The sequence below is a fragment of the Giraffa tippelskirchi genome, chromosome 1, assembly GCF_054371585.1.
Source record: "Giraffa tippelskirchi isolate mGirTip1 chromosome 1, T2T-mGirTip1v1.2.pri, whole genome shotgun sequence".
Taxonomy (NCBI): Eukaryota; Metazoa; Chordata; class Mammalia; order Artiodactyla; family Giraffidae; genus Giraffa; species Giraffa tippelskirchi.
Window position 1 is genome coordinate 46,738,181 of NC_137275.1, and position 25,482 is coordinate 46,763,662.

General features: G+C 38.1%; 2 protein-coding genes across 4 annotated transcripts in view; one reads left to right on the forward strand and one right to left on the reverse strand.

Annotated features, from left to right (window-relative positions):
• CORIN (corin, serine peptidase) overlaps positions 1–22,964 on the forward strand; it is a 285,216-nt gene extending 262,252 nt beyond the window's left edge. For all 3 annotated transcript variants that reach the window (XM_081590643.1, XM_081590651.1, XM_081590633.1), the window contains 4 exons: positions 109–283; positions 12,085–12,356; positions 14,249–14,382; positions 22,551–22,964. In XM_081590643.1, the coding sequence (XP_081446769.1) occupies positions 109–283; positions 12,085–12,356; positions 14,249–14,382; positions 22,551–22,733 (764 nt within the window). In that variant the 3' untranslated portion in view covers positions 22,734–22,964. The remainder of the gene's footprint in view (positions 1–108; positions 284–12,084; positions 12,357–14,248; positions 14,383–22,550) is intronic.
• ATP10D (ATPase phospholipid transporting 10D (putative)) overlaps positions 22,817–25,482 on the reverse strand; it is a 129,734-nt gene continuing 127,068 nt past the window's right edge. Inside the window, exon 24 of the transcript XR_014082179.1 lies at positions 22,817–22,949. The gene's annotated coding sequence lies outside the window, so the exon portion shown is untranslated. The remainder of the gene's footprint in view (positions 22,950–25,482) is intronic.

Consider the following 25,482-nt stretch of genomic DNA (forward strand, 5'->3'; position numbering starts at 1 on the left):
GGCTCAGGGGGAGAAATGATCTCTTGTACATGACACCAAAGATGCAGGCATCCAGTTGGGTTTGGCGGTGAGTCACATCTGTCTGTCCTCTGTTCTGCTCCTTGGTAGACTGTGGGCGCCGCCCTGCTGCCCGGATGAACAAGAGGATTCTAGGGGGTCGGACGAGTCGCCCAGGAAGGTGGCCCTGGCAGTGTTCCCTGCAGAGTGAACCCAGTGGGCACATTTGTGGTTGTGTCCTCATTGCCAAGAAATGGGTTCTGACAGTCGCCCACTGCTTCGAGGGGTAAGCTGCACCTTTTCTTTTACTTTGCCTGAATCTGATCTTTTGTCATTTGGGCATTCTTAATGGCATACATCATTCTGTAATTCAGTGCAGAAGTCACAGTTGATCTCCTTCCCAGGCCTTTATCTGCTTAGATTTTTCTGCCCTTGGTGTTATCGTGCTCATTTATTGGCAATAGATGTATATTAATTATGATTTATGTCCTGAAGAGGGAGGGGCAGGAGGAAGTAAAGAAGATTGACTCTTCAGCCAGCATTAGTCTCTTTTCTAGCCCTCTTAAAGACATCAAATGCATATGAAGTTAAACAGTGGGATTTACTTGGATACTACAGTGATGTTAGGAGGCTAGAGGAATTGGTGAGGAGTTTGGGAAGCAGAGAGAAAGAGAAAATATGTGTATTAGTCAGGGTTGCCCAGAGAAACAGTTTTCAGGGAATCTGCAAACGTTACTGGAGGTTTGGTGAATCTAAAGTCTGAAGGGATAGCAGACATGCTGGTGGAGGCTCGGGTAAGAGCTGCAGTAGAAGTCCAAAGGCAGTGTGCTGGCTGGCAACTCTGTCTTGCTTTGGGGAAAATCAGTCTTTGTTCTATGAAGGTCTCCAACTGATCTGGTAAGGCCCACCCACATTATGGAGGGTGATCTGCCAAATGTTGGGGCATCATGGTCCAGCCAGTTGGCACATAAAATTAATCATCAAAATATACCTAAGGGGAGCAGAAAAATAAGACCAAGAGAAAACCTATGCCAAATTGACAAACATCCCTGAAAGAAAGTCCTTGTTGGTTTGGATTGTTATTATATAATTTCTGAGCAAAAAACAAAACAAAACAAACCCAAACCAAGCAATAACAACAGTAGTAACAACAATGAAATCCAACGATTTTTTTATGCCCATGGAGGATTCTGGAAGTTAGACATCCAGACAGGACATAGCTCGTGGTTTGTCTCTGCTCAGCAATGTCAGGGACCTCTACTGGAAGGTTCTAAGGTTCTGGGGCTGGAGCCATCTGAAATCTAGCAGTAGATTGTGCCTGTTGGCAGGGGCCTTTGTTTCTCTCCAAGTAGGACTCACAGCTTGGTGGCTAGCATTCCCCAGAGCAAGAGTCCCCAAACAGGAAGCCAGGAGGAAGCTGTGTCACCTTTTTTGATCCAGCTACCAAAGACACACAACCCCCTTCTGCTATGGGGTTGATGAGAGCTGTCATAGCCCCACTCACATCCAAAGGGTGGAAACATGGAGCTCTTCTCTCAGAGAGGAATGGCAAAGTATTTGAGGACTTGTTTTAAAAATCACCATCCTGCCCGTTTATTCTCTTTATTGTTAATAATTTTACTTTATTTAAAAGTATTCTTGCCTAGAGAATCGCCATGGACAGAGAAGCCTGGTGGGCTACAGTCCATGAGGTTGCAAAGAGTTGGACATGACTGAGTGACTAAGCACAGCATGGCAATGATAAATAATAACAAATATTTAAAACAAAACCTCACAATTCTGTCACTTCATTAAAGTTATTGTCATTTAACCAGGCTAATTTGTAGGAAAAAAATGCAGTTTCCTTTTTTTGCCTATTTGTCTACTGTTATTTTTCCTCTGTGCTCAGTCACTCAGTCGTGAGCCACTCTTTGTGACACTATGGATGGACTGTAGTCCATTAGGCTGCTCTGTCCCTAGGATTTTCCTGGCAAGAATACTGGAATGGGTTGCAGTATCCTTCTCTGGAGGATCTTCCTGACCCAGGGACTGAACCCTTGTCTCCTGTGTCTCCTGCATTGCAGGCAGATTCTTTACCACTGAGCCACTGGGGATTTCCTCAGCTTTGCTATTTACTGTGTGATCATGGGTCAATTTATAAACTTCTCTGGGCTACAGTTTCCTCATCTGTGAAATGAGGAAAATAACAATCCCGACCGCACAGTGTTGGTGGAGGCATCAACTGAATTAGTCTATGTAATGTCTTAAGAATTATGCCTGATACCAATCAGTAAGACATCAATAAAGGTAAATATTTCTTTTTAATATATTATTACTAAAAATGTGCATTCTGACTTTTCCCTTAGCATTATGGCATATTTTTGCATTTTGCTAGACTATTTTTATCTCCTTCCACATTCTTTCTCTTATACTTTCTCATCATCCTCAAGGTAACCCCTAGCGATTGTTCTTCCACAGATGTAAACACCTGTTTTTCACAGGGTGTTATTTATTTTTACAATTTGAAATCACACTCTGTACTTTTGTTTGTCAGTTGTTTTTCTCATGTGCCAGTACATCATGGACATCCCCTCCAAGTCAACTGATGCAGCTCAAGCTCATTCTTTTTCAAAGCTAAATGATACTCCATCACAGATTCACAGTAACTTTTTCTATTAATATGATTCCTGAGTTGATGGATAAGGTTAGTTCCAGTTTGCTCTCACTTTAACAACACTGCAATACATCCTCTTATACAAAGCTACTCACCTATCATTACCCTTGTTTCTACAGGATAGAGTCCCAGAACATGTATCATCTTCATGTGGGGGTTAAAGAAATGAATACATCTTTAATTTCTTGAAATTGTGACCCAGTGAGAAGACAGACATCTAAACAAATAATTAGAATATAACATGAGACTTGATTATAAAATGGAAATGTGTATGTCTAGCTATTTGATTGCTGTTTTGGGGAAAGAATAATGTAAAAAGTCAAACCAGAACCTCCTCTTGAGAACTTTTAATGTGTAAGAGCGACACCAAATGATAGGAAGAGTCTGTGTAGTACGTCAGGAAATACATTGGAATGTTATTGCTTCGGAAGGGGCCAGATGTTTCCAAATGTCTTTTCCAGTTCTGATTTATAACTCCTTGATAAGCAGAAGATTGTGCTAGCAAGTGCATTCATCAAAAGATGATTACCTAAATGAATCCAACTGCTCTTTAAAGGAACAACACCCTTTATATGCTAGTTCATTCAGTTCATGTGCCACTTTTGTCATTTCCACATATGGTATCCAAGTTCCTTCTTTCTGTGAGATCCACTGACGGATCTGTGAAGTTAAGGAGGAACCTTGCAATAGAGAAGAAATAAGTGTTTATAATTAAGGACATGAATAATCTATCAAAGCCTCTGATGAAATTTTGTGGAACTAAATTTCACAGAATTGTCGAGTGGGGCCTGGCCTATCCATAAAAAGTTAGAAATTGCCCAATATCAAGCAAGTCTTTGTTTGAATGGGTGCTGATCTCTTTGATTCTATTTTACAGTCTCTCCAGTGGCCTCAAACGTTTTTGAGAACTACTAATTGTAAGCCTTACTATCTGGAGGAATCATTGATTGCTATAATTAATGAGATTTGCTTCATATCCTGATCCCATACTTTGGCAGGGCCCAGTGTGACCCATCAGTAGGTCTTTGCAAGCCTGTCTCTTTTAATTATATTCATGGGGGGGGGCGGAGAAAGGCAAGGTTGTCTTGCTCTTCCATGGAGAAGTATTTAAAAATCCCAAAGGGAAATCAAAAACATGAGGTACTAAGTTGATTAGATGAAATCCCAGATGCCCTAATAACAATTGAACTTCCACAGTTCTAAGGAAGAAAGACATTGAGTTTCAGGGGTAATTTAACAAGCAATTTTCCTCCCTATTCCATCTCCAAAAGACTAAAGGATGAACTTCCTAGGCTGACACACAACTCACAATTTTCATAAGTGTCTGATTCCTCTCCAGGAAACCTGCATGAAAAACTATCCTTTTGCTATATGATCACAACCCTTAACCCTGCCAGGTAACCCAAGTCTTGATTTCTACCACACCAGCTCTTTACTCCAAGACTTGCATTTGCTTATTTGTGTGTCTCCTATTATCTCAGTTCATCTGCCTCTTCCTCATCTCTTTTCTTTCTTTCCCCAGCTAACCTAGTACCCTGGGATCATTACTTCAGTCCTCCCATCAGGACCTTCAACTTCTTCACCCCTACATCTTTCTGCCATATGCATCAGATGGACCTCTAAATAACAGTCAAGGTGAATAGCACATTTTCAATCCTATGCTCTTCAGAACTGAGATTACCCAACGATGCAGTTTAGTGTCATGTCTGACTTTCAGCACCCAGTGGACTCTTAGTGATACTCAATAATGTTTTCACCTATTTCTGGACAGCTCTCTTTCTCATTCCCCACAGAACAAAACCCTTGTGCTCACCCACCTGTACTGATCTAACAGTGTTTTAACACAATCAGGAAAAGATGAGCCCACATGGTGTCCTCATGGTCACTTCTTTACCTTCTAGGTACTTATAAACTATGCCAGTCATTTACAGTCTGTTCTTTCCATTCTGTCAGCTTGAGAGATTTGATCCATTCCCATCAAGTACTAATGTCCACTAAAACAGGAATTCTCCATTTGGGATCCATACATCTCCTGGGGGTGCTGTTTTCCAGCATCACCAGAGAGTGAGGAACTGTGGTGACCTCGACCCGATTCCATGCTCCCAACTTCTCTGTCCCTAAAGAGGCATTCTCTGCATTCTACGCACTCCGGTGGCAAATGTCTGGGTCTAGGATGTAGGCAAGCAGGTGGCCTAAACTTTGGGCCAATCCCTATAGTTTCTGGGGCTTGCAGAAACTCATTAAAGAGTTCTCCCACTTCAACCTTTGTAGTTATTGTTTCTTCTAGTCTTGCAGCTACCTATTCACATACTCTGTACCTGTAGCTGAACAGCTGGCCATCGCTGGAGAATATCACACACCTGACTGCTAACTAAGCTTGTGTCAAATGTATGATCATGAATCTCAAATGTGCATCTAACAATGTGCTACCCATCAATATATGCTCACATTAAAGCCACTTTTCCATTCTAAACTATTTGACATCTTCTCCTCTCTCCCCAAATTTCCTTCATCTTCCACTGGTCTCATCTCATTCTTTATGAGAAAACAGACATCATTATATCTTTGGCCTTGTTGCACCCCTAATCCCAACAAGGTATCTATGCCAGTGGCCATGTTCCCTCCTTTCTCTTGAGTAATGGTGGAGGATGTGTCCTTGCTCCTATTTAAAGATAACCATATTCCCATTCATCTTTCCAAAGACAGTTTTTCAAATTATCACTGCTGTTTTTCATCAGTTTCTTTCCTTTTGCTGGATCATTCCCTTCAGCAAACATGTCTCAGTGTTCCAGCTTAAACCTCCTACTCTTGACTTCACATCCCTCTTCAATTATTGCCACATTTCAGCTATTATTCACAGTAAAGCTCCTAAGAGTTTCCTGCAGTCGTTGTCTCCACTCTTACGCTTCCTATATTCACCTCAGGTCACTGTGGTTGCGCTGTCATCAAGGTCACTTGAAATGGCACTTACCAAAGTCTTCAGTGACTTCCATCTTGTCAAATCCAATCATGAATTTTCAGTTTCCAACTTACTGGAACCCTCCCCAGTATTTGAGGACTACATCCTTTTTGAAATACTTTATTCACTTTTCTTCTAAAACAACAATGAAAATTCTTATGTCACTGACCTACCCCCCCACCCCCCCTCTTTTTTTTGCAGCATCTCCTTTTTTAGGATACTGAATGTTTTAGTTCTCCAGGTGTGTTATGGATGGCACATTTGTGTCCCCATGTTGAATATCTAACCCCCAAGAGGGTGGTATTAGGAGTTGGGGCCCCTGAGAGGTGATTAGGTCATGAGGGTAAAACCCCATGATGGCATAAGTGTCCTTAGAAGAGCAAGAAAGTTGGCCCTCTCTCCCTGTGCCTTGTAAAGATACATCAAGATCACCATCTATAAGCAAGGAAGAGAGTCTTCACTAGAACTTGACCCTGCTAGCGTCCTAATCTTTGTCTTCGAACCTCAACAACTATGAGATGTAACTGTTTGTTGTTTAAGCCACCCAGTCTATGGTGGAACTAGAAATGTTACCTTATCTACAGAAGGTCAGTGATCTTTTACCGACTCCTCCCATATTCTTAGACCAGGCATCAACTCCACGCTTCAGTGTATTAAGCACTTAAAAGTTTTATCACATTGAAGATGAATCTTCTGGGATGTTCTCTGAAGATCATTCTCCTTGAATGAAGGTATCAGAAGTTAAGGAAAGTTCAAATAGTTTTGCTTTGTTTTAGTTTACTACTAATAGTAGATTATTTACCCAGATAGAAATCCTCTTTTCTTGCTCTTCCCACACATTATTTTGCTAAGAACCATTTTAATTTTCCTGTTTTTTTTTTTTTCCTATTGATTGATTTGTTGAAGTATAAGGAATTCCCTTTGCTCTTGGACATGTGGTAGCCCCCTCACAACAAAGGTCCATCTAGTCAAGGCTATGGTTTTTCCAGTACTCATGTATGGATGTGGGAGTTGGACTATAAAGAAAGCTGAGCACCGAGGAATTGATGCTTTTGAACTGTGATGTTGGAGAAGACTCTTGAGAGTCCCTTGGACTGCAAGGAGATCAAACCAGTCAACCCTAAAGGAAATCAGTCCTGAATATTCATTGGAAGGACTGATGCTGAAGCTGAAACTCCAATACTTTGGCCACCTGATGTGAAGAACTGACTCATTTGAAAAGACCCTGACGTTGGGAAAGATTGAAGGTGGGAGGAGAAGGGGACGACAGAGGATGAGATGGTTGGATGGCATCACTGACCCAATGGACATGAGTTTGAGTAAACTCTGGGAATTGGTGATGGACAGGGAAGCCTGGTGTGCTGCAGTCCATGGGATCCCAAGGAGTCAGACGCAACTGAGTAACTGAACGGAACTGAACTGAAGGAATTCCCTGGTGGTCCAGTGGTTAGGACTCCATTCTTTCACCACCAGGGGCCCAGATTCAATCACTGGTCAGGGAACTAACATCCCACAAGCCACACAGCATGGCCACAAACAAAATTTATTGAAATAAGTTAATTTACAATGTTTTGTTTGTTTCAGATGTACAGCAAAGTGATTCAGTTATACATATTCTTCTTCAGATTCTTTTCTCTTAAAGATTATTACAAAATACTGAGTATAGTTCTCTTCTTAAATAGTATGTCCTTGTTGGTTATCTATTTTATATGTTGTGTGTATATATTAATCCCAAACTCCTAATTTATTCCCCCCTTTGGTAACCATAAGTTTGTTTTCTGTGTCTGTGAGTCTATTTCTGTTTTGTTTATGCATTCATTTGTATACTTTATTTTTAGATTCTACATATAAGCAGTATCATATGATATCTGTCTTTCTGTCTGATTTAGTATGATGATCTCTCAGTCCATCCATATTGCTGCAAATGATATTACTTCATTCTTTTTTATGACTATTATTCATATTCCTTTATCCATTCATCTGTCAGTGGACATTTAGGTTGCTTCCATGTATTGGCTATTACAAAGATTGTGTCAATGAACATTGGGGTATATGTATCTTTTCAAATTATGATTTTCTCCAGATATATTCCCAGGAGTGGGACTGCAGGATCATATGGTAGCTCTAGTTTTAGTTTTTTAAGGTACCTCCATACTGCTCTCTGGAGTGGCTGTACCAGTTTACATTCCCAGCGACGGTGGAAGGGGGTTCTATGACTAAGACTTTTTGACAGTAGCTACAATTTTGTGCCACTGTTCTGTGACAAACTTTCCAGTTTCAAAGCTCTGAGATTCATATGTTGTCACATTTACTTTATTAGCCGATTCATTTTCTTACTACAATAATTTGTGACGGTAAATCAGAATTTGGAACTCAAACTCTCCCATCTCTGTTTAGCTGTACTTGCTTTAAGAATCTCTGGCCACATTGTCTTTTTTTCCAAAACATTCTTAAATCTGATTCTCAGGGTCTAGGATGTGTATCTGACTATCCCCTTCTCTTGGTTTTTTTGGACCCTGGGATAATAGAATTGTTCACTTCTTTTAGTGCATCACTGAAGGCTAGATCTCCATCATATCTGGGGGACACATTCAGGAAAGAGAAGGTATCTTCCTGATGTCTGCCATCCTATCACTCACCAGCCAGCCTCCACCCATCATGCATGCTTTCCCCTCTGTGGCCAATACCTGATTTCTGTGCTGATGCCTGTGAACCCTCCTCTTTGTTTCAGAGAAGCTTAGTATAAAGGTTGTGTTAGAGGTTTAAAGGCTTTCTGGTCTGTTACCATCACTTAGTATCTCTGTGACTTTAGATGAGTCACTCATCTGCTCTGAGTCACTGTTTACTCTGAAATGGAGTAAGCATTCCTATTTACACCTCATAACTGGTGAGAAGATGATTTAACTGACATGTAGAAATACTTGGAAACCACAGAGATCTTAAACTGAAAGAAGAATCTAGATCTGATCTCTTTTGCCTGTTGGATGCATTCAAAAACTTTCAGTCAGCACTTCAAACTATGTATGCTTTACATAAAATCCAGAACTTTGGCTCCCCTGAAGCAATTTGAAGGTCAGGTCTCACTGGAGATTCCAACACAACAGCCATGAGTGGGAGCTGAGAGGCAGATGGCCCTGGAGACGGCAAGTCTTGTGGTCTGACACCCGCTATTATTGACTTATACTCAGCCCCTTTATCCATTTGCTTTGTGGTCACTCTATTCTAAAGTCTATTCACTGTGTGTGTTGCAGAGAATTCTTTAAAAAAATTACCACAGGCAGGTGCAATATTAAAAGTAAGAGGCTCCTAAGATTTGTAGAACAGCAATGATACTATTCAAACTATTAATACTTCCAAGTCACCATCTGGCTGTGCTATTTCTGAGTAAGTCTTGTAAAACAGAGTGATTTCTATCACAAATATGAATTATAAATATTATTTTTATTTTCTGAAAAAGGATAAATAGTATAAGTTATTCAAAGTAAACTCAGGATGAAAAAAAGGGGAAATTCTGTGCTCTTAAGAAAAGGCAAAGATAGAAGAAAATCTCTAAGCCTGGCCAGCTGAATTAAGTGATAATGTGGTGAGTTTATGTTTAAGCTAGGGTTGAGTGTGGCAAATTGCAAACTGAAATTGGTTATTGTGTCCAGAGACCTTATGCCTTCAGTTCTGTATAAACTCCCCTGGACATCATAATGTATCTAAAGTATATAAGTAGTTGTGTATTCTCTCTAGAGTGATCACTGAAGAATTAGGAGTTGAAATCATATTATCTCAACATTATCTATAATGTATATTCATCATTAAGACGGGAGTATAAACATGAAGCAAATTAAATGTGAATTTCTGGTAATGAAATGCCATCTACAGCGAGAATTAAAGAAGCAAAATGTCTCTTAACACCTTCCTCAGTAATTTTTTATTGTTATTGTCAATTTTTTCACCTGGCTTCAGTTTGCCTGATTCCTCACTCTCAGAGCATGAGGATCTTTGTACAAACTTCTTTAAGGATTGGCCAGTTTTTCCTGCTGTTGCTTTGAAGTCTGACAGCACTGAGAAAAAAATCCCCTTGATGCTGAAGATTTTCAGCTGCTCTACTTGGTTTTTTATCTTTGTAGCCCAATTTAACTCTTTACTAAAAGGACCACATGAACATAGCTTGTTCCTGTGTTTCTCTACTGGGTACTTTTTACTGAAACTAGATTCGTGTGGCCTTCATGTAGCCCTGTGTCCTCTTTCCTCTTTTGCTTCTACCCAGATGGCAGTGACTCATTCTTTCTAGCACACACTTAATATACTAATATTGCATTTCTACACATCTCCCTCACTTCATGTACCCCTTTTGAACAACAGGTTATTGTTTTCCCTGGTTTTTCCCAGACGTGGGAAAAACATTTATAGAGACTTTATTTTTCCCCTTATACTCATAACAAAAAAGAAATAGAATAATTTCCTTACTGAATATTGAGGTATGTGAATGTCCTGTGTTTTTTTTTTTTGGCTTTTGGTGGGTATTAATGCCATAATGACAGTAGCATGTGTCACAAGACGTTACTGACTATAAGTTAATAACATTTAGCAGTTTTATTGACACGTTTTACTGTTAGAATTACATTAACCCAGATATAGCAATTAAGTCTGAAAAGTTTACTCTATTTCATTTTGTTACAAATAGTTTGCAGCATTCAACTATTTGTCATACTGCCTGTGATTTAAGCAGATAGATGAATATTTTTTGTAACCAAAATTTAGTAGCTTTGAATCGAGGTAAGAAGCTATTAAATAGGTAGACATTTGAGATCAATAATTGTTCTATTTCAGATGCCTTAAACAATAGAGTCTCGAGTGAGTGTTGAATTTCTCAGATGGTCATATGCTTACTCCTCTAAACTAAAAAATGGAACAGGGAGAGGGAGCGAGGGAAGGAAGGAAGAAAAAAAGAGAAAGAATGACATGTTCTGTAACGGATGGTTTTATTTAATGAAAAACAATTTTGTAACATTATCCTGTGATGTTCATGCAATAGCACTTTTTGCATTTTATTATAATTATTTCTTTTATTGTTTATCTTCACTCAATCCTAAAGTTTGTATAGGCAGGGCTCATGTCTTTCTTGCTCATTATTGAAATCCCCAGCACAATATCTATATATCTATAGAGATATATTTGTCTCTATATGGGTATTATATGTATTCAAATAATATCGATTTTACTGAGGTATAATTGATGTACAATATAAATTTCAGGTGTACAACATAGCAATTCATAATTTTTAAAGGCTATATTCTATTTACAGTTATTTTAAAATACTGACTATATAATAAGGACTTACTGTATAGCGCATGAAACTATATTCAATATCTTTTAATGACCTATAATGGAAAAGAATCTGAAAAGAATTATGAACAGGAAACAAATTTTACATAACTTTATTTTTAAAAAGGTCACTCTGTGTGAGGAGACTGGGTTATAGGGGTTAAGAGAAAAAGAAGGGCCACCATTTGGGAGAGGTGAGTAGCTTAGATTAGGACTGTAGCGGTGGCAGAAGGGGAAACAAGATTCAGGATATATTTGAAAGTGGAGCAGTGAGGAATTGCTGATGCATTCAGTGTTAGGTGTAAGAGAGATGATCCAATATTGCATAATGGGTGGCTATAAATAGCAAATAACTGTAGAATGAATTCTATAGCTCAAAGCAGAGGATGGAGCTGGAGATACACATTTGAAAGTTACAAATGCCATTTGGGTGGCATTTAAAGCCATCTGACCAGGTAAGCTCTTCAAAGAGGTAAGTGAAGAATGAGAAGACTAAAGGCAGAGCTCTGGGGCACTTCAGTGAAGACATTGAGAGCACAGGAGGAGGACGCAACAGAGAGGAAGGGGCCCAGAGACAGGAGGAAGTTCTGAAGCGCGGGGAGTCCTCGAAGTCAAGTGGGAAAGTGTTTTAAGGTGGAATTATATGGACTATTGCTTTCAAGTGTTCAAAAACAGTGAAGTCTGAGACTACCCATTATAAGTTGTGGGTGACCTTTTTTTTAAGTTGCTAGCTTGAAATTTTCAGAAGCCTTCCTTGAGAACTTGGCATTTCTCTGAAGCACTGGCTCCTTCTTGGAGGGATCACTTAACCTCTGATTTTCATTCTATTTTTATTTTTCTCTTTTTATTTTTCTCTTGTCTCTTCTTCACATCTTTTCATCATCTTTCCCACTCAAGTAACTACTGTCTCCCTTTCAAAGTGAACAAGTGTTATTTTCCAGAGCAGCGCCATCAAGGAAGCCCAAGCTTTGCTTTCTACAACAATATGGTATTTACCAATTGCTCAAGGGTTATATAAATGCTTTTTATATGAATACATGGGAGATGGGAGTGGAAAGAGCCATTATTTACAAAAAATAAGATATTTAAAAATCGTATATAAATTTTAAGAGATAAATCTGAGTTTAAGACGCCAATAGCTCTTGAATCATTATTTTAGGAGAGAGAATGCTGCCGTTTGGAAAGTGGTGTTTGGCATCAATAACCTAGACCACCCATCAACGTTCATGCAGATGCGCCTTGTGAAAACCATCATCCTGCATCCTCGCTACAGTCGAGCAGTGGTGGACTACGACATCAGCATAGTGGAGCTAAGCCAAGACATCAATGAAACAAGCTACGTCCGACCCGTCTGCTTACCCAGCCCGCATCAGTCCTTAGAACCTGATACTTACTGTTATATCACAGGCTGGGGACACATGGGCAACAAAAGTAAGTCAGGATTCTTGGGAGCACTTACCTTTCAGCTTTTAACTGGAAAACACTAGGTTATTTCCTAACCTTTGGTAATCATTTCCCATTTTCACTTAGAACAGAGAGTCACAAATAGCATATGTGTCACTCCCCCTTGCATGCAAATTGTAAAGTCAATACTTCATCATGCACTTAAAAAGGTCACTCTGCAAACCCAAATGCAACCTCAGAAGTCCCTCTCTATACCTCATTTCTCCAGGGAGCCCCTACAGATGCTTGGAGCTGACATGAAAGATCAGTCATCCCTGCCTTGATAGGGATCGTATTGAATCTAGATTGCTTTGGGTAGGATAGTCATTTTGACAAGATTGATTCTTCCAATCCAAGAAGTGTATAGTGTATCTCTCCATCTATTTGTGTTATCTTTGATTTCTTTCATTAGTGTCTTGTAGTTTTCTGAGTACATATCTTTTGTCTCCTTAGGTAGGTTTATTCCTAGGTATTTTATTCTTTTTGATGAGATGGTAAATGTGATTGTTTCCCTGATTTCTGTTTCTGATCTTTTGTTGTTTGTGTATAGGAAGGCAAGAGATTTATGTGTATTAATTTTGTATCCTGCACCTTTACCAAATTAATTGATTAGCTCTAGTAGTTTTCTGGTAGCATCTTTAGGATTTTCTATGTATAATATCATGTCACTTGCAAACAGTGAGAGTTTTTTCTTCTTTTCCAATGTGGATTCCTTTTGTCTTCTCTGATCGCCATGGCTAGGACTTTCAAAACTTTGGTGAATAACAGTGGCGAAAGTGGACATCTTTGTCTTGTTCCTGATCTTAGAGGAAATACTCTCAGTTTTTCACCATTGAGAACATACAGAAATTTAGAAATTTGTACTGCTGACTCTCAGCTGCCTGTAAAGGACTCTTACTTTGCTTGACCTATTAAAAGTTTAGAATAAGAATTTAATTGATATTTCTTTAATAGTAAGCACTGGCCATGCCAACTATGTCAGTGTAGTACTGTAGCTCTCAGGGATGATGATACATATCGATGTCCTGTTATCCACCTTTTGTTGTTGTTTAGTCACTAAGTCGTGTTTGACTCTTTGTAACTCTATAGACTGTAGCCTGCTGGGCCCCTCTGTCCATGGGATTTCCCAGGCAAGAACTTTCAGGCAAGCTGGAATTCACACATTCTCTCTGCTGGCACTAAGGGACCCTTTTCCCTTTGGACATCTCTCTGACACATCTTCTAGGATTAAAGGTTCTGATCTAATGATGGCTACTGTAGCACGTGGTGAGATAAACTGTTTAAACCAAGGATGGGGCAACCATTCTCCTCTTACTCTGAACAGATGATCTGAACTTTAGCAGAATGGACTCACATGCTGAGCTGTCACAGAGCTGGCAGCCTCCCATCTGGGGCAGAGCTCTGGCTTGATTATTTTAATTGTAATACCTGTTGTTTATGTTGCCACATGTAATAAGAGAGGGAGGCAGTTTCCTGGTGGGGCTAGTGGTTAGGATTCAGCGTTTACACTGCAGAGGCCTGGGTTCCATATCCGGTGGGGGATCCGTCCTGTATGCTGTGTGGTGCAACCCAAACACAAAAAATAAATTAGAAAACCCATTTGTAAAAAATGAAAGGGAAACCATGAGCCAGGTTACTTAACCAGTCTATGCTTCCATTTTCTCATTAACAAAATGAAGGAGTTTGACTAATGGAATGACTGGTATCAGCACTTCCAACTGGAAAATTTTGATTCTAAACGAGCTTTGTCTTTGAAATAACATTCTTAAGAATATGGTTTTCTTGATATAAAAATGTAATGATTTCCTATATGACTAGCCTAATTTTTGAGTCATTTTACCCTCATGTTTTATTTCTTCCTTTTTGAAAAAAAAATCCAGTGCCTTTTAAGCTGCAAGAGGGAGAAGTACGCATTATTTCTCTGGAACAGTGTCAGTCCTATTTTGACATGAAGACCATCACCAACCGGATGATCTGTGCTGGCTATGAGTCTGGCACAGTTGACTCGTGCATGGTAAGTTGCTCTGTGCTTACCAGAGATTCAATTCTGCAGTAGGTTCAGTGGGTCCATATAAGCTTATTATTATTCATGTGTGGCTCTTTGGGAAAGTTTTTTTTTTGAAAATAACTTGTTATCAGATATTTCCAATATCTCTTCTAAATACTTTTTAATAACTCACATAATTCTCACAATCATCACTTGTGGAAAACAAGGGACCATAGAGGTTAAGTAATTTACCCCATATCACCCAGGACTAAGTGGTAGAATGAAGTTATGAATGTAGGCAGTCTGGCTTCAGAATTCAAGTGCTTGGCCACTAACAATCCTAGAAGCAAGGATTAATGTGAACACATTTCTCTGTGTTGCCAACATGACCTGGAGGTTCACCAAAAACTAGTGCCTCGGGACAGCTCTCTATGGCACTTTTCATAGACAGGGATGCTCCACAGTGCACTGCAAATGTTCATGTTTGTCTTAGTCTAATTTTACGCAGCTTTTTTTTCTCAATTCTATTCTTCTCTTACTTCAAGTTGAATGAAAGTCTTTTAAAAACCAAAGCAAAACAGAGTTTGTTCTTTTGCCAGGCAGGCCTAACCTCAACTGTATAAGGAAATGGTAACTGCTAAAGGGAGGGGATGGAAGGTTGATTCTTGAAAGAGAAATTAAGGCCCAACATAGACATGGGTGTAGTCATGCTCATATAGTAATATCTAATAAGAATTGGGTCCTGTCAACTTCTTTAGTGGTGGCAGTTCCACACTGTGGGCATCTTAAACACATACCAGATGCTAACACAACTCCAGGTAGAAAATAAGAGAGACAAAAAGGCTACATTTTTACTAAGTCTAGAGCAAAATTATTCATCAGAATCTCTCATTATCTTCCTTAACTGCATCAATAGGACACATTGGAGGCCATGGTCCTCTGTTAAGGTCTAGAAATCATGGGACTCAATATTAAAACCAAACAAACTTTGGCCTGAAGCCCAATATTATGAAGAGGAAAAGAGGACCAAATTGTGCCTTTATCTGTATCCTTCTTTCATTTTGAATTGCTGCTGCTTCACTTGTTGTTTTCCAGCTAACATGTCCACCTGTCTCACTAAGCTTAGCTCAAAATCTACTCTTAAGGGGATCCTACGTTCTCCTCCAGCTGGAAGCAATCACTCATTCTTTTGAAGACTCCTTTATTTATAGCCCTTAGATTTTGCTTTCATGTAAAGTTTTTCTCATTATCCAAGTGGACTTTTGGCCCCTTTAGGGTAAAAATAGCTCCTTACTTGTGTAGACATTAGCACAGAATCCTCCAAAAAATAGATTCTAAATAATTATGTGGCTAAGTTTCTGATCTGGAAATGTAGGGATGCTGTAAACATATCCTATTTTAATAACTAGCATAAATTTAAGTGGTGGTGGTGGTTTAGTCATTAAGTTGTGTAGCACAGCATAAATCAGTATCTTAATTCTTTTATATAAGAGGAGATGAAAAAACTGGAATATGTCTAATCAAAATGTTTCCAGTAAATTTTGCTTAAAAATCAATCAGGCTTTCAGACAGAACAATTTAGTCAGCCCCTTGAAAGGCCTGTGCTTATTGGCTAGGCTTGTGTGCTCAGTCGTGTCTGACTCTTTGCAACTGCATGGACTGTAGCCCACCAGGTTCCTCTGTCCATGGGTGTTTCCAGGCAAGAATATGGAGTGGGTTGCCATTTCCTCCTCCAGGGCTCTTCCTGACCTAGGGTTTGAACCCATGTCTCCTGCCTAGGCAGGCAGATTCTTTAACACTGAGCCACCAGGGCTTCTCATTAGTTAGGTTTATGGCATTGGTAAGTTATGAATATGAAGGTCACCACTTCTAGGAAGTGGCATGATATATTCAAAGACCTGAAAGAGAAAATTTTCAACCTAGGATACTCTACCCAGGAAGATTATCATTTAGAATAGAAAGAGATAAAGAATTTCTCAGACAAGCAAAAACTAAAAGAATTGAGCAATATTAAACCAACCTTAAAAGAAACATTAAAGGGTCTTCTCTAAGTAGAAAAGAAGCAACAATCTATTGGAAAGGAAAAAATCATAGGAGGAGAAGCAAATATGTAAAAGGATTGAAGATCACTTAAATATGCCAGTACAGAGATTAAAAAGCAATCAAAATTTTTGTAAAAGTGACTATAATAAATTTAAAGCAAGTAGCTATAGTAATTGGTCAACATATTTGAACTCCATAGTAATCACAAATCAAACACATACAATAGTTTCACAAAAACCAAAAAGAAAGGAACCCAAGCATACTTCAAAAGAAAATCATCAAACCACAAAAGGAAAAACAAAAAGAAGAACTCAAAGAAGAACTATAAAAACAACTGGAGTAAGGTTTAAAATGGCAATACGTACATACATAATTATTTTTTATTTTATATTGGGGTATAGGTGAGTTACTATATTGTTTATTAGTTTCAGGTGTACAGGAAAGTGGTTCAGTTACATTCATTCTTGATCAGATTCTTTTCCCATGTATGCTATTATATAACATTGAGTAGAATTCCCTGTGCTATACAGTAGGTCATTGTTAGTGATCTGTTTTCTACATTGTAGTGTGTATATTGGAGAAGGCAATGGCACCCCACTCCAGTACTCTTGCCTGGAGAATCCCAGGGACGGGGGAGCCTGGTGGGCTGCCGTCTATGGGGTCGCACAGAGTCGGACATGACTGAAGCGACTTAGCAGCAGCAGCAGCAGCAGCAGCAGCAGCAGCAGCAGTGTGTATATGTTAATCCCAAACGCCTAATTTGTCCCCCTCCCCACCTTCCCCCTTTGATAACTATGTTTGTTTTCTAAGCCTGTGGATCTATTTCTGTTTTGTAAGTAAGTTCATTTATATCATCTTTTTAGATTCCAAATATAAGTGATGTGATATTTGTCTTTCTCTGACATAATTCAATTAGTGTGGTAATCTCCAGGTCCATCCATGATGCTGCAAATGGCTTCATTTCATTCTTTTTAATGGCTGAATAATATTTCATCGTATATATGTCGTATATTTTCTTTACCCACCCATCTGTCTATGGGCAGTTAGGTTGCTTCCATGTCTTGGCTATTGTAAATAGTGCTGCAATGAATATTGGGGTGCATCTATCTTTTTGAATTGTGTTTTTTTCCCAGATATATGTCTAGGAGTTGCTGGATCATATGGTAACTCTATTTTTAGTTTTTTTAAGGAACTTCTGTACTATTCTCCATAGTGATTGTACCAATTTACATTCCCACCTACAGTATAGGAAGGGTTACCTTTTCTCCACACCCTCTTCAGCAATTATTGTTTGTAGACTTGGATGATGGCTCTTCTGACTAGTCTGAGTTGATACTACAGTGTAGTTTTGATTTGCATTTCTCTAATAATTAGCAATGTTGAGCATCTTTTCATGTTCTTTTTGGTCAATTATATGTCTTTAGAGAAATGTTTCTCTTCTGCCCATTCTTGATTGGGTTGTTTGATTTTTTTGATATTGAGCTCCATGAACTGTTTGTATATTTTGGAGATTAATCCCTTGTCAGTTGCATTGTTTGCAAATATTTTCTCCCATTTTGTAGGTTGTCTTTTTGTTTTGGTGGTTTCCTTTGCTGTGCAAAAAGCTTTTAAATTTAATTAAATCTCGTTTGGTTATTGTTTTTATCTTCATTACTATAGGAGGTGGATTGAAAACGATATTGCTGTGGTTTACATCAAAGAGTGTTCTGCCTATGTTTTCCTCTAAGAGTTTTGTAATATAGAGTCTTACATTTAGGTCTTTAATTCATTTTATTTTTGTGCATAGTGTTAGGGAGTATTTTAATTTCATTCTTTTACTTGTACCTCCCCAATTTTCCGGAGAAGGCAATGGCACCCCACTCCAGTACTCTTGCCTGGAAAATCCCATAGATGGAGGAGCCTTGGTAGGCTACAGTCCATGGGGTCGCTAAGAGTCGAACATGACTGAGCGACTTCACTTTCACTTTTCCCTTTCATGCACTGGAGAAGGAAATGGCAACCCACTCCAGTATTCTTGCCTGGAGAATCCCAGGGACGGCGGAGCCTGGCGGGCTGCCATCTATGGGGTCACACAGAGTCAGACACGACTGAAGCGACTTAGCAGCAGCAGCAGCCCCAATTTTCCTAGCACCACTTATTGAAGAAAAGACTGTCTTTTCTCCATTGTATATTCTTGATTTCTTTGTCATATTAATTGACCATAGTTGTGTGGATTTATTTCTAGGCTTTCTATCCTGTTCCATTGATCTATAAGACTGTCTTTGGGCCAGTACCATACTGCTTTGATTACTGTAGCTTTACAATATATTCTGAAGTAACAGAGCCTGATTTCTCAGCTTGTTTTTCTTCCTCAAGATTGCTTTGGTTATTTGGGATCTTTTGTGTTTCCATACAAGTTATAAGACTTTTTTGTTCTAGATCTGCAAAAAATGACATAATAATTTGATAGGGATTGCATTGAATCTGTAGATTGCCTTGGGTAATACAGTCATTTGGACAATATGGATTCTTCTAATCCATGAACATGGTAGGTATATCTTTACATTTGTTTGTGTGTTCTTCAATTTGTTGCATCAGTATCTTATAGTTTTATGAGTAGAGGTCTTTTGTCTCCTTAGGTAAATTTATTCCAAGGTATTTTATTTTTCTGATGAAACAGTAAATGGGATTGTTTCCTTAATTTCTCTTTCTGATCTTACATTGTTAGTGTCTAGAAATCCAACATATTTCTGTGTATTAATTTTTTATCCTGCAACTGTACCAAATTCATTGATCAGTTCTAATAGTTTTCTTGTAGCATCTTTAGGATTTTCTACATATAGTTATCATGTCATCTGCAAACAGTGACAATTTTACTTTTCCTAATTTGGATTACTATTAATTCTTTTTCTTCTCTGATTGCTGTTGCTGGGACTCTCAAAACAACTATGTTGAGTAGAAGTGGCAAGAGAAGACATCTTTGTCTTGTACCTAATTTTAGAGGAAATGCTTTCAGCTTTTCACCATTGAGTATGATGTTTAGCTGTGGGTTTGTCACATGCTGGGCTGTGCTCAGTTGTGTCTGATTCTTTGTGACCCCATAGACTGTAGCCTTCCAGGCTCCTCTGTCCATGGGATTCTCCCAGCGAGAATACTGGAGTGGGTTGCCATGTCTTCCTCCAGGGGAATCTTCCCAACCCAGGTATCGAACCCAGGTCTCCCACATTGCAGGTAGATTCTTTACCAACTGAGGCACCAGGGAAGCCCAAGAATACTGGAGTGGGTAGCCTATCCCTTCTCCGGGGGAACTTCCTGATCCAAGAATTGAACCAGGGTCTCCTGCATTGCAGGCAGATTCTTTACCTGCTAAGCTGCCACGGAAGCCCATATATGCCTCTATTATGCTGAGTTATGTTCCCTCTATGCCCACTTTTTAAAAATAGGTACAGAGTTTTGTCCAAAGCTTTTTCTACATTTATTGAGATGATAATATGGTTTTTATTCTTCAATTTGCTAACATTCACACCACAAAGTGGGTATAGAGGGAATATATCTCAACATAATAAAAGCCATTTGTGACAAACTTACAGCCAGCATAATACTCAATAGTGAAAAACTGAAAACCTTGGAGGGAAAGAAAACTGTCATTATTTGAAGATGATATGATACTCTATACAGACAATCCTAAAGTCTCCATACAAAAAATATTAGAACTAATAAGTGAATTCAGCAAGGTAACAGAATACAAGATTCATATACAGAAAGCTATTGCATTTCTTTACACTAAATGGAATATCAGAAAGAAAAAAATTGAAAAAAAAATCATTTTTAAAATTACGTTAAAAAATACCTAAGAATAAACTTAACCAAGGAGGTGAAAACCCCTATGTACTGAACACTAAAACATTGTAAAGAAAACTGAAGATGATTCAAAGAAATGGAAACATATCCAATGCTCTAGGATTGGAAGAATTAGTATTGTAAAAATGGGCATACTACCCAAAGCAATCTACAGATTTAATGCAATCCCTGTTAAAAAAAATCCTGAGCAGTGAAGAACTGACTCATTTGGGAAAGATTGAAGGTGGGAGAAGTGGATGACAGAGGATGAGATGGTTGGATGACATCACCGACTCAATGGACCTGAGTTTGAGTAAACTCTGGGAGTTGGTGATGGACAGGGAGGCCTGGCATGCTGCAGTCCATGGGGGTCACAAAAAGTCAGACGTGACTGAACTGAACTGTCAAAATACCCGTGACATTTTTTTTTTTTTTACAGAACTAGAACAAATAATTCTAAAATTTATGTGGAATCACTGAGGATCCAGAATTGCCAAAGCAACTCTGAGAAAAAAAGAACAAAACTTGGAGACATACTCATTCCAGACTATACTACAAAGCTATAATAAACAAAATAGCATGGTAACAGACATATGGATCAGTGAAACAGGATAGAGGCCAAAAATAAACCCACACATTTATGGTCAATCTATGAGGCAAGAATACAATGCAGAAAAGACAGTCTCTTCAATGTGGTGTTGGGAAAGCTGGACAGCTACTTGTAAATCAATGAAATTACAACAAAAATTATACATAATTACTATAATTATACAAAAATTAACTCAAAACAGTTTAAAGACCTAAATGTAAGACATGCCATAAAACTCCTAGAAAGTTACATAGGCAAAACATTCTTTGATATAAATTGTAGCAATTACTTTCTTAGATCAGCCTCCCAAAGCAAAAGAAACAGAAGCAAAAACAAACTAGTGGCACCTGATGAGAAGAACTGACTCACTGGAAAAGTCCCTGATGCTGGGAAAGATTGAAGGCAGGAGGAGAATGGGACGACAGAGGATGAGATGGTTGGATGGCATCACTGACTTGATGAACATGAGTTTGAGTAGGCTCCGGGAGTTGGTGATGGATAGGGAAGCCTGGTGTGCTGTAGTCCATGGGGGTTGCAAAGGGTCGGACATGACTGAGCAACTGAACTGAACTGAAAAAATAATACAAATGAATCTATATATACAACAGAAACAGATTCACAGACATAGAAAACAAACTTATAGTTACCAAAGCAGGGAGAGATAAATTAGATATAACAATTATTATTATATATTTAAATATTTATATAAGTAGTAACATGTAAATAATAATTATTGCTATAATAATTATTAACCTGTAGTTATTTCATGAGGATTAAATAAACTAACACAGGGAAAGTGTTTAGGAGAGCATCAATAAACACAATTTTTATTTCTCAACATTACCAAGTGGTAGGACCATAGATACACTTCCAAGTTTGAAATTCTTGCAAAGCAAGAAGTATTTTGTAAATATCTGTCATGAGTCCACATACTTATTTTCTAGAGTATCTATCCTTCTCTTTTGAGGCCATGCAGAACACATCTCTCATGTTCTCATCTTTTCAGATGTAGCAAATATTTACATTTTTAAAGTCATAGTATCAATTATATGTGGACAAAGAAAACTGAAAAAACTTAACTGTAATACCTAAACTTAAATATCAAGAATGAAAGTCTCTATGCAAATGAAATCTCTATGTATGCATTATAATAAGTTTTACTGTAATTCTTATGAGTTATTTTCTATTTAAGCATGCTAATTCTTTTCTATTAAATACAATAAGTAGTTTTTCTTACCCTGAGTGTGTTTTACTTAATACAGTCATTCACACAGCAAGAATCCTAAAAGTAATGACTTATTTTTAGACTTTTCTAGCACTATTTTTTGTGAGAAAACTATCCTTGAATATGTTCTACATTTATAAACTGGATCAAAATTAAAAGAATGAGATCAGTTAGGGACTCAGTCCTGATATGCTTAAATTAAAACAAAAAAGTTTGATATATTTTGATCAAAGTGTAAGAAATGACAAAATGTCCTCTGATTTTACAGGAAAAAAAAGAATATAGTCCTTTCCCAAGCCACCTCTATTCTTTAAAAGATCAAGGTTTAAAATGTTCATTTGGAAGTTCTGTTTATATAGGGGAAAGAGTGTTCCCTTCACACACTGACAGTGAGACCTTTGTTGAAATTTTTCAGGACATTGGTTAAGCTGGATTTGGCTTTATTTTACCCTTAGGATAGCATGGACACATGAGGGCTCTGAAATACCAGTGACTAACATCCACTGCTCTTCATTACAGGGTGACAGTGGTGGGCCTCTGGTTTGTGAGAAGCCGGGAGGACAGTGGACATTATTTGGCTTAACTTCATGGGGCTCTGTCTGCTTTTCCAAAGTCCTTGGGCCTGGAGTTTATAGCAACGTGACATACTTTGTCAAATGGATTGAAAGACAAATATACATCCATACCTTTCTCCTAAACTAATTCCAAAGATGATCAGCGACTTTTGCCACAACATTCAAAGAAAATGGCCTTTTCAACGGTGGAGGACGTCCTGTAGAGAGCTGTACAGAAGCACTTTTCATAGACAGGGATGCTCCACAGTGCACTGCAAATGCTCATGTTTGTCTCAGTCGAATTTTATGCAGTTTTTTTTTTTTTTCGGTTCTGTTTTTCTCTTAGTTCAAGTTGAATGAAAGTCTTTTAAAAACCAAAGCAAAACAGAGTTTGTTCTTTTGCCAGGCAAGCCTAACCTCAACTGTAAAGTGAAATGGTCAACTTGGGAAAGAGAAGAGCGTAGGCACCAGGGTAACAGGTTAGAAAAATTTCCCTCTTGTCCAGTCACAAAAAGACATTGAGATCCAGGCTAATGAATCTTTGCCAACAAAATGAAAATTTCTCCAGCCCAAGAGCATAGTGGCAAATTTCAATAACAACATCAGAGTGTTGCTTTTGATTTATGAAAAGCCAAGATAATTTACATGCTTAAGTTATTCATTATTATTCTAAAGTTTGCATAATTCTGAGAATTTATGAAAGACAGAGCATCCATTTAGGTAGCTGAAAGAGCAAATCTCATTGACCACAAAGTTCTTTTCACATCAATATTAGCACTTGATATGAAAAGACTGCCCATTTGGGATTTAAATCCAGGCTGTAATTGCATAGAAAAGTCTCCATAGACCCTTCCCAGAGTTGGGGTTTGTTCACGCTGTATCAGTTAGCCAACTGAGATTTTGACAACTTGGAAACTATTTGTGGGAAAAATTTCTTTCTGTCTTTGTGACAATGAAGTTGAGGTTAAACTTTGCTAAAGGAGGACTTGCTTTAGACTGGAGAGATGCAATTTTTTAAGGAAATTAAATTGCACCCCACACCTATTTTCCAGTTTTTCTCTGTTCATCCATACCAATAAGGTCACAGAGATGTATTTCCAAGCACAGTAAAACTTTTTGCATGAAGAAAAACATTTTGTAATTTTTCTTAAAAGATATTTAATAGCTGGTGTTGCCATTTCTTCCCACTGATAATTAAAACAAAATTAAAGGTGCTTTTAAGTACTATGTCATGATGCACATTGATTTATAAAGTAATTGGTGGTTATTTTTTTTCCCACTAAAAACCTTCAAAACACAAATCTTCACATGTACCTAATTTAATTTATGGGCTTTCCTGGTGGCTCAGCAGTAAAGAATCTTCCTGCCAATGCAGGAGACACAGGTTCAATCCCTGGGTCGGGAAGATCCTCTGAAGAACGAAATGGCAACACACTCCAGTATTCTTGCTTGGGAAATCCCATGGACAGAGGAGCTTGGTGGGCTACAGTCCATGGGGTCTCAAAGAGTTGGACACGAATGAGCACCTAAACAACAACAAAGGATTTCCTCCACAGCCTGGGTTGCCCCAGCACCCCCAGAGACTACCTGCAGTTTTATACATGTCATTTTGTACTCTTTTCTATGTGTGTGCATAGGTGACATTAGCAAAGCTGTCTTGACACTTTCCATGTAATTCATCTCTTGTTCTGTAGTTTGTATAAACCTATCGAGAATGTAAAATCCAGCAACTCAATTATGGTCACAACCGTATGAAAGCTTAAGAACATACATCAGTTTTGTCATATAATGGAACAACTTATGCTCAACTTATGTTCAGTGAAATGTATATATTGTCAACTTTAAATAACCCTTAGTACAAATAAAAGTATAATTTTTTTAATGGATGTAAAACGTGGGGCAAGCCCCACGAAACGCTTCCCACTATTATAGCTGGCACTCAGTTTCCCACCCATCAAAATTTACTTGTCTTATATCTCACTCCCCTGGGAACATGCTCTTTTACATGCCACTACTCTTTGATTAGTCTGAAAGAGTTTGCTGATAATCTCTTATCACCCATTGAGTGTCCAAGGAAAACCTTAGCCCTGGTAAGGGGATAAGGACTTTTGTCTTCTAGAACACATTTTGGGAATCTAATCCAATTCCTTTATAAATCTTTTGGGGTAAAAATTATATCACAAATATATATTGCTAATTTTTCTTGGCTACTAGGAGCAAATTGGGCTCCCCCAAATTTGGTAAAATATGCTGAATACCTACCGAAAATGCTGGAACATCAGCTTAGGAAACTTTGCATAAGAGTTATTCACTTGGAAATGAGAATCTTTAAAGGCTTTATAAAGACCCCAAATCTCTGCCTGAGGACCAGATGTGTCTCAGAATCCAGAATTTTACGAAATTTAAAAAGCATAATATTAAAATGTTTAGTAGCACAGTAATAAAATTATTAATATTTTGTGGCAAAATATATGAATAACTATATTAAATAGTCTTGTATCTGTTTAAGACATTGTATTTGTGCTTAATTTATGAAAACTTTTTCAGTTTTCAGAGTTCCTGGGATTGCTGAATTGTAGACAAGAAGTTGTAGACCCATAATATGAACTGTTACATACAGATAATTTACATCAGAGAGACTGATCTTTTTTAGTCTTTTGGATTCATTCCTTAGATTCTAATCTTTTTTAAGTGACTATATCTCCAAATTTTTATTTATCAGAAGATGATCTCAAGGAATAAATGCTAGTTGCTATGAAGATAATAGATGATATGACATCACTGACTTTTCCATAAAAGGATATGTCAAACAATATTCTTTAAAGGTATTGCTTTGGGATTTTCCTTCTCAGTTCTGGTACCAATTACTATTGGATTTGATGAGTATCAGAGTTATG